Source organism: Sander vitreus, chromosome 10 (assembly GCF_031162955.1).
Source record: "Sander vitreus isolate 19-12246 chromosome 10, sanVit1, whole genome shotgun sequence".
Classification (NCBI taxonomy): domain Eukaryota; kingdom Metazoa; phylum Chordata; class Actinopteri; order Perciformes; family Percidae; genus Sander; species Sander vitreus.
Window position 1 is genome coordinate 5,436,321 of NC_135864.1, and position 12,728 is coordinate 5,449,048.

The 12,728-nt window shown below is 40.5% G+C and overlaps 1 protein-coding gene across 3 annotated transcripts in view; it reads right to left on the reverse strand.

The window, feature by feature from the left end:
• Nucleotides 1-12,728, reverse strand: part of pcgf3 (polycomb group ring finger 3) — a 63,697-nt gene that overhangs the window by 17,278 nt on the left and 33,691 nt on the right. For 2 of the 3 annotated variants that reach the window (XM_078261311.1, XM_078261312.1), the window contains exons 3-4: nucleotides 8,363-8,483; nucleotides 3,850-3,946 (exon numbers count right to left, since the gene is read on the reverse strand). In XM_078261311.1, coding sequence (XP_078117437.1) covers nucleotides 3,850-3,946; nucleotides 8,363-8,483 — 218 coding nt within the window. The remainder of the gene's footprint in view (nucleotides 1-3,849; nucleotides 3,947-8,362; nucleotides 8,484-12,728) is intronic. The other variant, XM_078261313.1, reaches the window with a different exon arrangement.

The window sequence follows — 12,728 nt, forward strand, 5'->3', positions numbered from 1 at the left end:
AGACCCCACCAAGGGGCCATGGGATGAATAACAGGATAGGAAAGCAGAAAATACATTACAAAATTCATACACACAATATAGTTCTGGTTTTTTGTTGTTGTTGTTGTTTTTAGACATTCTTCTAATTTTTGCCTTTTTTCTTGTAAGTAAGTTCACCTATTCAGGCCTCTATATGCAGACATATGAGGAGGAATAATCACTTTTTGGTTGAACTGGTTGGAACCAGACATGTCCAACCTGTGATGAAAGGCCGTAAACAGACAGAGCTTTGTTGTAACACGCCACAAAGGCCTACAGTACAACTCTGTGCACCAGTAAATGTGAAAGTCCTGTGTGGTTGAAAGCAGAACATCTCAAACTGACATTTATTGAGAGATGTCAAATGTGTTAAGACTGAACAATTTAAATGACACCTGCTCACTGAGGCCAGTGTGCAGCATATGCTCTGTCAGTCAGAGTGTTAAATAGCCTTTCCCTGTTCCTCAGTGCAGGTGACACAGGTGCACAGTGTGGGCTCCGGTCTGCCACCGCTATGCTGGTGCGTTTTGACAACGAGCCGTCGCAGCCAGCTAAACGGACACGACATGTTGAGTGTGTTGTGGAGTAAAAACTCTAGAAAAAAAATAAAGTGGTGTGTGAGTCATCGTATCTGGGGCCAATATTAGCTGCCCGGTGCTGAAGCTCGCTCCACAACGCAGCAAAACAATGACCTCTGCTGGACAGAGCTGGTAGTATATTCTCACGGCCAAGTTTGGAGGTTTGAACACGGTTACTGAGATACAAATATGACACAGATACAGTACCAGTCACACTTTCACATTCACCTGAATGAGAAAGTGTGTCCAAACTTTTGACTGGTACTGTATGCTCTGTTAAAATTGAGAGAAATCTTTAAAAAAAAGGTCTGTGGAACTCTGCTGGAGGGACAAACATTAATTCTTCTAAAAGATTTTCCTTATTTGGGGTTTTGATCATGGTGGTGGAGATCACCGTCTAGCATGTTGCTCACATACGTATATAGGTATCATATACTGTACATAAAATGCCTGAATGTATATTTTCACTGGATCGTTTTAACCATTACACTTACATATACATGTACATTATGGTACAGTTTAATTGGCCTATATGCTGTATGGTGTCTGTGTCCTTTCTTAAAATAACATTGAAAAGGAGATTTTATTGTAAATGAGACTTTTTACCCTACATAATAAAGGTTCAACAATAAAAGCAATGTAAAGGCGAGTATCTTTTAACAGCCAGGCAGTTCAGTTGTTAAAGCAAGGGTAACTGAAAACTGTAGTCCCTTTTAGGATTATAAAACAAGCAACGTACACATTTTGTATGTATTCATCCAGCAGTGGCGCATTACTGCAGCAAAAACCCACTACCAAAAAATAAAGAATTGATAAAAGAACTTTCTCACGTTCCTCTCCATAAAGTGTAGCAATGGTAATTTAGGTGTTTGAGTTAAAAGTATCCAAAAATACCAAAATAAGAAAAATCACCCGTTTACTATGGGTGTGCAGGGCCTTTAAGGTCGTGATAAACAATATCTTAAGGTTTAAGTTCTTTACAATGACTGGTCATTTAGCTGTGACTTTAAACAAGTAAAATATTTACTTATAGACATCAGCTACATTAACTAATTTCCTTCCCGGAACTAAAGAACGCCAGGCTGTTTTTTGTAATGCTGTGTATGATTTTGTGGTGGTTTTGTTGTTGTATGTGAATTAAAATGAATTAAAGCCATCAAGGAAAGCCACACTTGACAGTACAAGAGGCAGGATTAGTTCTGCTGAGCCAATTCTCTGTGAGGAAACGCCTTGAGTGCGATTTTGAGTTTAATCTCAAACATCAACTTTGATTAATCTTCTTGATGAGCAGATGGGTTTCAAGTGTCATCTGATGGGAGTTTTGCCTTCAAATCACTTGTGATGTTTCCCATCAACTCCAATTTCCTGAAAACAATGAGGCAAAAAAACAGCTGTGCAAAAAGCTAATGTGTTTGAAATGGAGCAATCCCTGCAAAACAATGAGTCTGCAGACAGCGCCGTTTAGACGGTAATGACTGAATTGCTGGTACATATTAAGTTTGTGTCGCATTAATCAGACATTAATGCATGAGCGCTCAGAGGGGGCACGAACAACAACATCCCTCAGAGAGGAGGATTTAGTCTGGCAGAGGGAACTTCCCAAAAATAATAAGAACACAAACGTGACTTCAAAAATATGATATACTATTATTTATTTATTTTACTTCATTTCAACCTTAAGAGAAAATAATTTCATGAAATCGTTTAAAGTCTCCAAACCAAACTATCAGTGTAGGTACCAGGTTTTAGGGCTGTTGGAACGAATTCCGAAATTCAAATATAATTTGAATATAATAAAAAAAACATTACTATTCGAATGCTAAAATTACTATTCGAATATTGCTTTTTTATGAATTTTTTAAATGTTTTATATGCAATCTTGCCTTTCTCGTCACCTTGGCCTACACGCATGTGAAAATTAAAAGCTTTTGTTTAGTCTGATGAACAATAACGTTTTTGAATCGTATCACAATCGTACATGTTCCCTTAATACATACATCCACGCGGTATCGTCGTCACAATACTATCAGAAATGGCGGAGAGCGACATGAGGGCACACCTGACAACGTTCCACCCTGACAGGCTAGGCGATCTGTCCGAGGAATTGCCGCTAAAAAACGGGCAAGAATGACTTTTTTTCCGCCTCTCTCCTCATCACGGGGCTCACCAGCTGTCCGCCAGGCGATAACGGACAAACTGACACGGTTCAAACGTAAAGATACGAGACCGATCAACATCACGCAGGGGTCTGGATTTAAATATTTTATTCACGAGCTTGAGCCAAGGTACATTAAAGTTGACAAATTAAAGTTTTGTAAATTCGTTTTGTCCCGCTGTTTTATTGTTAATAAGAACGCGCTCACCTGTTTTCAAAAGTTTGTTTTGTAATGTTTGTAGTCCCTCTAGTGGACAGAATGTGTAACAACAACAACAACCACATGCTGATAGTGGCATTGGCGATCTATAAGCCTGTATAATATCGTAAATATTAATAAGAGGATGAATTTGAGCATTGAATATTCAAATAGTATTTGAATATTAAATAAAATAACAAATGGAATTTGAATAGTATTATAGAGGAAGACTGACAGCCCTACCAGGTTTTGACATGGAAGAAGAATGTGTGGAATAAGAAGAAAAAAGACGATATCTCTACGGGTGAGATTTCATTGTACTTTATATACTTATTTACTCATGTATTTAATAAATAACTACATATATTGCACTGTATGCTGTTCATATTTTCTAGCTGCATTCATTTATTAATTGAACCTCCTTATGTTCATGTATCTATGCCTATACACACATACACAAAAATACAGACTACCCCCAGCAGAGTGACCACAGATGGTTTTTTCCTGCTGATGAGTGCAAATAAACAAAAAAGGACCACCAGCACTTTGATCCTTGGTAGTTTATGGTTTACTGGCTGTGCACTGCTGATTCCCCCAGAGGCAGCGACCAGCTCCCTGCACACTGATGGAGCACTGACAAAACGTGTGTGTGTGTGTGTGTGTGTGTGTGTGTGTGTGTGTGTGTGTGTGTGCGTGCACACGTACATACAGAATGTGTGTACACTATAAGTTTGTGAGAGAGGAATGCAGAAAGAAAGGTAGAGAGGAGAGGACTGTAGGTACAGAAGGAGAATGGAATAGTACTGAAAGACAGCAACTCGCTGTACCTGTGCGCGTGTGTGTGTGTGTGTGTGTGTGTGTGTGTGTGTGTGTGTGCGCGCAGCGGCTTCCTTACTCACCCAATGTACTGCAGTGGGTGACTCTGATGAATAACAATCCTACATGTGGGGCATGTGTTGTTTTCCTCCAGATACTTAACTAGGCAGCTTCTACAGACTGGAGACAGAGAAAACAAACACAAACACACACACACACACACACACACACGTAAAGTAAATCCATTGACAATGTTACTGTGTATTTAGTATGTTTTCAAGTGAAAAATGTTTCACTTTTGTGTGCCTGTGGCTTAAACCATAATCCTGATTATCTGCTAGGTACTCTGATCACAATCACTCTTGGATTTGAGGAATGACAACCACATATTCAGCCTTTTTAAATCATCTCACTTTCAGCTGCAAAGCAAGCAAACTTTCCTAATGATGGCTCATAATTGCAGCCCGACTGTGCCTGGCTGTTGTTAGCTTATTAAAGACATACATCATCTCGCTCGTTTATGTCGGCTGATACGCAACACAAAATTGTCAGTACAGAAGTGCCAAACATATATGAGAGGTCATTTAGAAAGTGTGTCCCCAAACAGAGTTCTTCCACCAGAGAGCAAGTTTATTTGACACTGTAAAATGCCCCGATCATATGTTGGTCTTATTCTAAGGCTGCACCAGAAATAATAAAAAGCTGAATTATTAAACTGTAAATGTTGCCTGTTTGAATCTGTTTTCCCCTTTAGTCAATGTTTACAATTTTCTGAATCAGGTGCCACGCTCGTTGTTTCATATTGCATTTAATAATATGGCTCATACGCATTTACTGTACACAGATGCATCACTACACTACTACAGCCAGCTACTACTTACCGATAAATATGTCAATCGTTTTTCCTATCAATAAATTAATTATTTAGTCTATACAATGCCCATCACAATTTCCCAGAGCTCACAGTGACATATTCAAAGTGATATTCAATTTAAAATGACGTAAAACAGAGAAAAGCGGCAAATCTTCACATTTGAGAGGATGGAACCAGGGAGGCAATGTGTGGGATTCTTTATTTTTCTTAATTCATTCATTTATCAACTAACTGATAAATCGACTACACGGTGAAAGAAACAGAGCAGATAGAGAGTTAACGTGGCAATGCCCAGTCCCTCAGAAAAAGGTGATTATGCGGTCTCATAATTCAATGCATAATCAGCCAAAGTCCACATATTTATGCGGGGGCGCATTTTTTCAAATACGCTGCACTTTCGCCGCATAAATTGTCGATTTCCGCGCAAATTATGCGGGGCTTGCATGATTTCATAATCCCCGCATTTTCGTTGCGAAAAAAAGTCACATATATCTTAGCGGAAAGTAAAAAAAATGTTGCGTTTACTTCGCACAAGAGCAGCCATTTATCCTTGTTGCCATTATGAAGTGACGTAATTACGCGACGCGAACATCATCGAAATCATCTGCAAACCCCGCGATGAAGCCGTGATGAGACCGCCGTTTTTGCAAGTTCCCGCAATTTCATCGCATAAAATTGCATAAAAATCCTGCATATTCCATCGCATTTTTTAAGAAAACGTGACGCATAATCAAGGATTTTTGCCCGCAACAATCACAAAAAAAACTCATTTTTCTGGAAGGACTGAATGCTGAGGAAAAAGATCCCCACACTGATACAATGAAAAACACACTCTGGTTTCATTCTGACTTTTGATGAATAATCGAATATTAAAATATATGTTTAAACATACTTGAACTTTCACCTATGGAAACCTTCATGTGCATAATACCAGACATATTTTGAGAACCAGCACAGCACTCCATCAAATCCATCTCCACCTGACATTTTTTTTTATCGCAGTCGCAGTTTTTTTGGAGTGTGTGTCTAAACAGCTGCAATGGTGACGTGATGTGAATCTCTTTGTCTCGAGTCCCTGATGGTGGAGGTCCTTTTCTTTCAGAGTGAGAATCAAAGCGTCTCGTCTACACTCTGATGCTTACAGTGAGCAGAACAGCTCCCATCTGTGGTGAAAGAGCTCTCTCTAGTGGGCAGACGATGTACGACACCGTCTGGGTTCATCTCACACATCTAAATGCAAGTTGTTCTTGCATACCGCTGCACGCTTTTGTTACCCTTTCAGGTGTTTAGTTCAGTATCTTGTTTAAAGCTAATTGGAATTGCTTTATGGTGCAAACAGCAGGGAGAAAAAGGTTTGCTGTTTGGTTTTATGTATCTAACAATATGCAGTTTGTCAACTTAACACTCAGAATGGGGTGTGAATAGGGATTGATCTGCAAGGTTTTTCTCACTTGAAATAAACAAAAAATGGGTTTCAACACAGAGAGCGACTGATTGGTTCACACTCCAGTTTTGATTACATTACTCTCGTCGAAATCCACAGACCCCTTTCATTATTTTTGCAGCATTATTATTTCACAACAAGAACCTCAAAACATCACCTTGGCTCAGATCTCATGTGAGCAGGGCACCGGAGGTTGCAGACGGGGTAATCAGGCTGAGACCTTGTTAATAACTCAGTGGCCTCCCTAGGTCTTACAAAAAGGCTATTTTAAGGCCAGACTCCTTCCTTTTCACGTTTGCAGGCCGTAGAACACAAGCCAGCATATAATGCAGATGGGTTAATCTGTTGGGACACTATGAAGCTTGCGCTGCTGCACGACAAACGAGAAAGACTATACCTAAAAAATACACGAGGCCGTGCTGGTTGCACAGGAAGTATCTGGCTGGATGGGTGAGAAATCTTAAAAGCGCTGCCCTCAAACGTGTTTCGCAAGAGTAATGGAAAGTGCCAAAAACCCCTCAGACGGTCTACAGCTGTATTTTATAATGCATTTCCTACACCTAACAGTGTTTTGTCCCAGATACATTTACTCAAACTTAATTGTGTGAATGCAAAACAAAAAAAAACAACTTTAAATCATAGTGGATCCTTATCTAAATTGTGAGCTCCAGGTGAAATCACTGGTTCAGTTCTGTGTTTTTTTAACTAACAAACTATGAGAAAAGAAAAACAAAACCAAGCCCTTTCTTCAACCCTACACACTCGGAAAAGGTCATCCATGCTTTTATAACACCTTTCATCACACCTACACTAATGCCTTTTTCAAAGCATGTTTCTTTGTCAGAACAGCCTCCAAGTCTGAAGCAAAAATCTGGGGCACATTTAAAAAAAATTATTTTCTTTGGCTTTTTCTTCAAATGTGGTTTTGAGTGCGTCGTGTCCGAGTGTGTTCATTTCTCCTTTTTCTTTTCTCTCTCTCTTCGGCAAAGCACTTCGGTTTTGAAAAGTGCAACATAAATTACGTTCACTTGCTGGATCATGTTTAAAGATGAATGGACACAAATACACAAAACGACTTTGAATGAGTCCAACAGTCAAACAGGCTTCAAATAGTTGCTCACTAATCAAAATGGACAATCAAATTGGCTGCCGATTCAACTTTCTACCCACATTAAAATACTTGTAATAGTTAATTATGTTCACATTCCAATTTGATTACGGTAAACTCAAAAAAAAGCCCATGTGGTCTTTATAAGGCCTTGCCATTTTAATTTTTGAACTGCTACAACTGAAGCACAGTGAGCGTTTTATGTGAATGTCTCCCTACTTTTGAAGAATGTTGCATTCGTTTGCGGAAAATCAACAAAAAAGAAGCGATAAACTTGACTGAGAACGAGGGTTTTGCATGATAAAAACAACGTATAAATACTCTGTAGCGTGTACACCGTTGAGGATGTTTGTGCAACAATTAACCGATTTTATTAAATCCATCCCGTTAGAAAACACAAGGAGGACACTTTGAAGTAATTATATGTGCAACTTGCATTTCTTCCAAGGTGTATTTGATTCAACTCTATAATGTTTCATAAAAGCAGCTTTTAGGCTTGAGAGGTTTTATGTAGAGTGATAGTAAAGGCTCTAAGTGAAGATCCAAACAGACAGTATTATCCTACTTTATTGAAAATAGCTAATGCTGTATCACTGTGTGAAAGAGATGGCATCTCTTACCTTCCTACGAGGCCTAATAAATGTGCAATGAATCTCTTTTTCTGTAAGTGTGTGTGTGTGTGTGTGTGTGTGTGTGTGTGTGTGTGTGTGAACTTCAGGTTTAAAGTCACCGGGTTCCAATATTTTAAAATGATATGTGAATATAAACCATGAGAGTATTTTATGGGTGAGATTGCCAAACGATCAGCAGAGAGATGAGGCACTTCATAGCTTGTGGCATCACAGAGCATACAGATTGAAAGCAGCAACGCTATAAGTCAAGGTTCAGCTACAGACAGAGCTGCATGGATCACAAGAGACATTACTCTGCCTCCAGGATTCTTCCCATAGGGGACAAATCCTAAACGGTAACACCTTCAGAGCCTTGGAGACAAACACAACCAGTGTGTCAGGTAAACAAGAGAAATGAAAAGAGAAACTGGTGAGGCAAAAAGAGCTGACGGCAAGGAAGAAAAACCGAAACGACACCAAAAGAAGAGCAGCAGGAGTGACAATTTGAAACTATTTGAGACCACAGAGACAGACAGGAAGTGTGTGAGGAGGGACCTACAGGTGTGTAAGCACTCGGTGACAGTGGTGGCGTCGATCAGGTAGCCATCACACAGACGACATGTGATGTGGGCGTTGATATGACACAGCTTTATCTTCCTCGTCAGCATGTCGGGGTTCTGCTGAAGAAGAGAAAAACAACATTAGGGATTGAAGCTTAATGTACAACCCAGTCTCACGGCAGTTCGTGAAATGGTCGCGTTATTTAATCTATTGAGTCGTGTACACGGACACGTTTACATGCATCTCGTTTTTTTTGTGGTGGCCAGCACGTTTTTTTTTTTTAAACTAATCTATTTCAATGGGAAGCATCTTTCGTGATCACAGCACGACTACGGTAGCGAGTAGTATGAAATACCAAAAATCCGCGTAGGGAGGTTGGTTGGGGTGGTTGAGGGGTCAAACAACACAGGGCGTGCCTGTTGTTTTGTTTCCGGTCTAGCTAGATCCGGTGTGGTGTTGTAGTTTTTCTAACGTTACTAGTTGTTGCAGCAGCATGTGAAAAAAACTACAAAGTTTGCTATGCCAAAAAGAACGTTAATCTCACGATGCAAAAATTGACGCCGTTAAAATGGGTTTGCGTTAACGCCGTTAATAACGCGTTTAATTGACAGCACTAATAATTACTTGACCATTCCGCAAACTGCCGTGAGACCATGTTGCAATGTAAACTAACACGATCTGACTGAACAACTCACAATATGCAACACTGCAGACACTGAACAGCATTATTTTTTATGATTTTCAGTTACATTGAATCATCATGAGCACATTAGGGCATCCGTTTTATTGGTAACAAATTGTGTGCTGTTCCAAACATTTTCCTTCACATTTCAGTGAAAAACTACAATATCAAAACCATTTACACATTAAGACACAGACACTGTTATGTCTCTCTAGTCTGAGTAATTATAATACATACATCATTTTACAAAAACGTCGAAGACTGAATGCACTTATTTTACAGGGAAACTGCTTCTTTTAGGGGAAAGAAAAATATCTAAAAACATTACCTACACGTAAACAAAGATAAAATAATTCATAGACCGCTTTTACTGGGTCTTTTGTGACATTGTTTTAGAGGAACAGGCCCAATCTGTTATTAAACTGGGTGGCAGACTGCTCTGCGGGTACCACGGTGATCCCTTCCCGCAGAGGTTTTAGGTTCAATCCCTGCGGCCGCTAATCTTTCCTACTAGTGGGCGACAGTGTGCTACTTCCTACTCATTGTATGCTGCTCTACACTTATAGCTTAATGGCTAAAGTGTAAATTGCATAACATCACAGACACAGACTCAAATAAAAGAAGTTGTAAGCGTTTTTGAAAACACAGAATGCCAAAGACAGCAGATTGCAGCATGTGGGCAGAAGGGATATAAAAGAAATCTCCAATCCGTGATGGTTTTAAATCTGAATTTAATTTAGCCTCAATAACCAGGGACATCATTAAGGGTATGTTCTTCTTTTGTACTGTATAAGAAGCGAGAACGCACACGTAGGGCCCTATTTTAACGATCTAAGTGCTCGATGGTGTTTTAAGCCTCCAACATAGCCTTCCAGGCAGCTAACCCCAACTTTAACCCCAAACATAACCATTGCCACGCTGCTTGGAAGGCGACATTGGGGGCTTAAAACACCAAACACCGATCTAAGCACACCGCGTGAAGCGCCTGCCGCAGGTGCGTTTAGGGCATGTACAAATCCACTTTTGCTACGGCCACGTACTTTTGCTACGGCCTTTTTCTCTTGCCACGGCGGAGAAAAAGGGTCCGGGCGCATGGTTCAAAAGGGTCGTACTTAGTGTCTTCATTAATTCATAGGTGTGTTTTTGGCGTAACATGCAATAAACCAATCAGTGTCATCTCCCATTCCCTTTAAAAGCCAGGCGCGTTTGTACCTTGGCACATTGCTATGATGATGGTGTATTTCCACCATATATTGCAATGTTTTTATTTGTAATCTTTTGCATGTTTGTGTGCTGCTGCACTTCCCTGTGTGTGTGTAACAAGCATAGTGTGTAACAAGCATAGTGTGTGCGCGCTGTGCTCGAGCCTAGGCGCATTTGCGCTGTTAAAATAACAATCAAATGCTGCGCTATTGACTTTAGACCAGGTTTTTGTTGGTCAATGGCGCGATCACTTTCTGCTGCTTCGAGACAGCAATACGCCAAGAATGCACCTGAACACACCTCCCTGTAAGACCAGCACGCCCATGGGCGCAAAGATGGGCGCAGGTGCATTTGCTATTTAAACGACGCGGGCGCTGGAAGGGAAACTGACAACTGTGTCGGTCTTAAACTAGCAAAGACACTTGCGTCGGGCTTTGCGCTGCGCCGGGTGCAAGATAGGGCCCACAATGTTATTGATGGCCGGCCAATATCCAACCTCAGATCACTAGGACTTGCAAGTTCAAAACTGTTGTTTCAGTTTAACCCGTGGCCTCTACAGAAATGTAACAGCTTCTGCCAGGTTGATATCTAAACCACCACCATGCAATGTTTTCTTTTCATAGCTACTGCTACGTTTAACATTTGAGCAAGTCAGTCACTCATTGATAAATGAGTCCCATCTTTTTTGACCATCACATTTTGGTTGATATAAACAAAACAGGGAATCCATGCACATTGGGGACAGAATCGTTTTCCCAAAAAGAAAATATAATTCATATAAACCCTCAATTACGCTGAGGTTAATCAAACACACAAAAGTATTAATACAATTCCTCCAAATACCTAGAATAATGCCTCCGAGTGAATAAGCCGCTGCAAGTAAAACAGACATAATCACATTATGTTGGATATTACTACAGCATTTTATGTCAGCTTGCTGTGCTTCAATGTTTTCTATGCCTTGTCTTACTGTACCCAAGGAGCTCGTTAGCTATTATCTCTGCTTTCCTGCCAACCACAGTCACTGTATCCCGTCCGTTTTTATCTTCTGGTTGTGTGTCTTTTTGAAGAAAACTCATGAGTGTCTATTGCAGCACTAGTGGCCTGTTTGATAATGCTATTATAAACTCTGTGGTGCTTTTACTATAATCAGAGACAAACTTTTGGGTATGGGTCCACTATTCCACTTCACTAAGACATAAATGATCTCCACAACGTCCAATTGTGTGGCAGTACTTATCATTAGGCAGGTCATTTATTGCTTAGCTTTGTGCTACCTTTACACCACAGTGAAGACCAAGTGAGCCAAGATCAGCTGCACCACACAGTCTTCAATTCAACATGTAGCTGCATGATCACAGTCAGACAAGCGGGGCCGACAGGGAGCTCAGTTGGTGATTCATGCTTTTAAAAGAAATGTAGGTGCTACAGTTACATTTACATTTATCGGCCGTGGCTTGGTAGCGTTGCATTTCCCCTGACTCATTTCCAGGTTCTCCTTCTCCATAAACAACAGTAAATCAAGGAGAGGGTTAACTTTTCCTGCTACAGATTTCCCACCGTGGTCAGAAAGCACAGGGGAGACACTGTATTTTTCCCACCATGCCGCTAGAGTCGGTACTTGCTCTGAAGCTAATCGCCGTCACTCGTTTCAAAGCTAATCACCGTCACTCTCTCATTGGCTCTACCACACACACACACACACACGCCAGCCTTGGTATTCTCTTAAAGAGATCGACGCACACGCCAACGCACAAGTTTAAACTTCAGGCCACTTACATAGGCTGTGGCGAAAGCTCTGCGTCTACTAGCCTGTTAGCTCAGAAACATCCGTCAGTGGCCGCCCACAGCAGATATGGTTTCTGTGTGTCCTTATTTCAATTACTACCAATGTGATTTTGTTTTACTAATTAGTGTCCAGAAGTGGCTGCCAAAAAGTGACCCCAGTTCCCCCTCATGTTTTCAAACTCAACACCAGTTATTTCAACTGGGATCAGGTGGGATAATGTCCCCTCACTTATCAAAATCCCAGTTTTCTCTCTCCAATTTTGAAGTTTTACAGTTGCAGTTTGAGTGACTTGCTTTTAAACCTGTCAACCGTGTCCTCTGCTCAGCTTTTGTAATCCAGACGAACTTTGAGTTGATAAAAATACAGATGCATGCATCTATTTTGCAGATGTGTATTGCATTCAATCGTAACTGTGTGCTCACAGCTTCAAGGGCAAAAGTGTAGCCTGGGTTTTGCCTATCAGGCTACATAAAATCCAAAACACTTGGAAAAACCCTTCTCTGTATGTCAATGTGGGATATTTTCAAAAAAGAACTGAAGATCAATGAAAGCTAAAGCAACAGCAGAATTGTCTTCATCTTTGCATATTGCTTTTTATGTTAAGTTATTGGCTTGCTGCTTTATGTCCCAGAAACAGTGCAACAATACACACTTTTCAACCACTTAGCTGTCAGCCAACATATTAGCAAT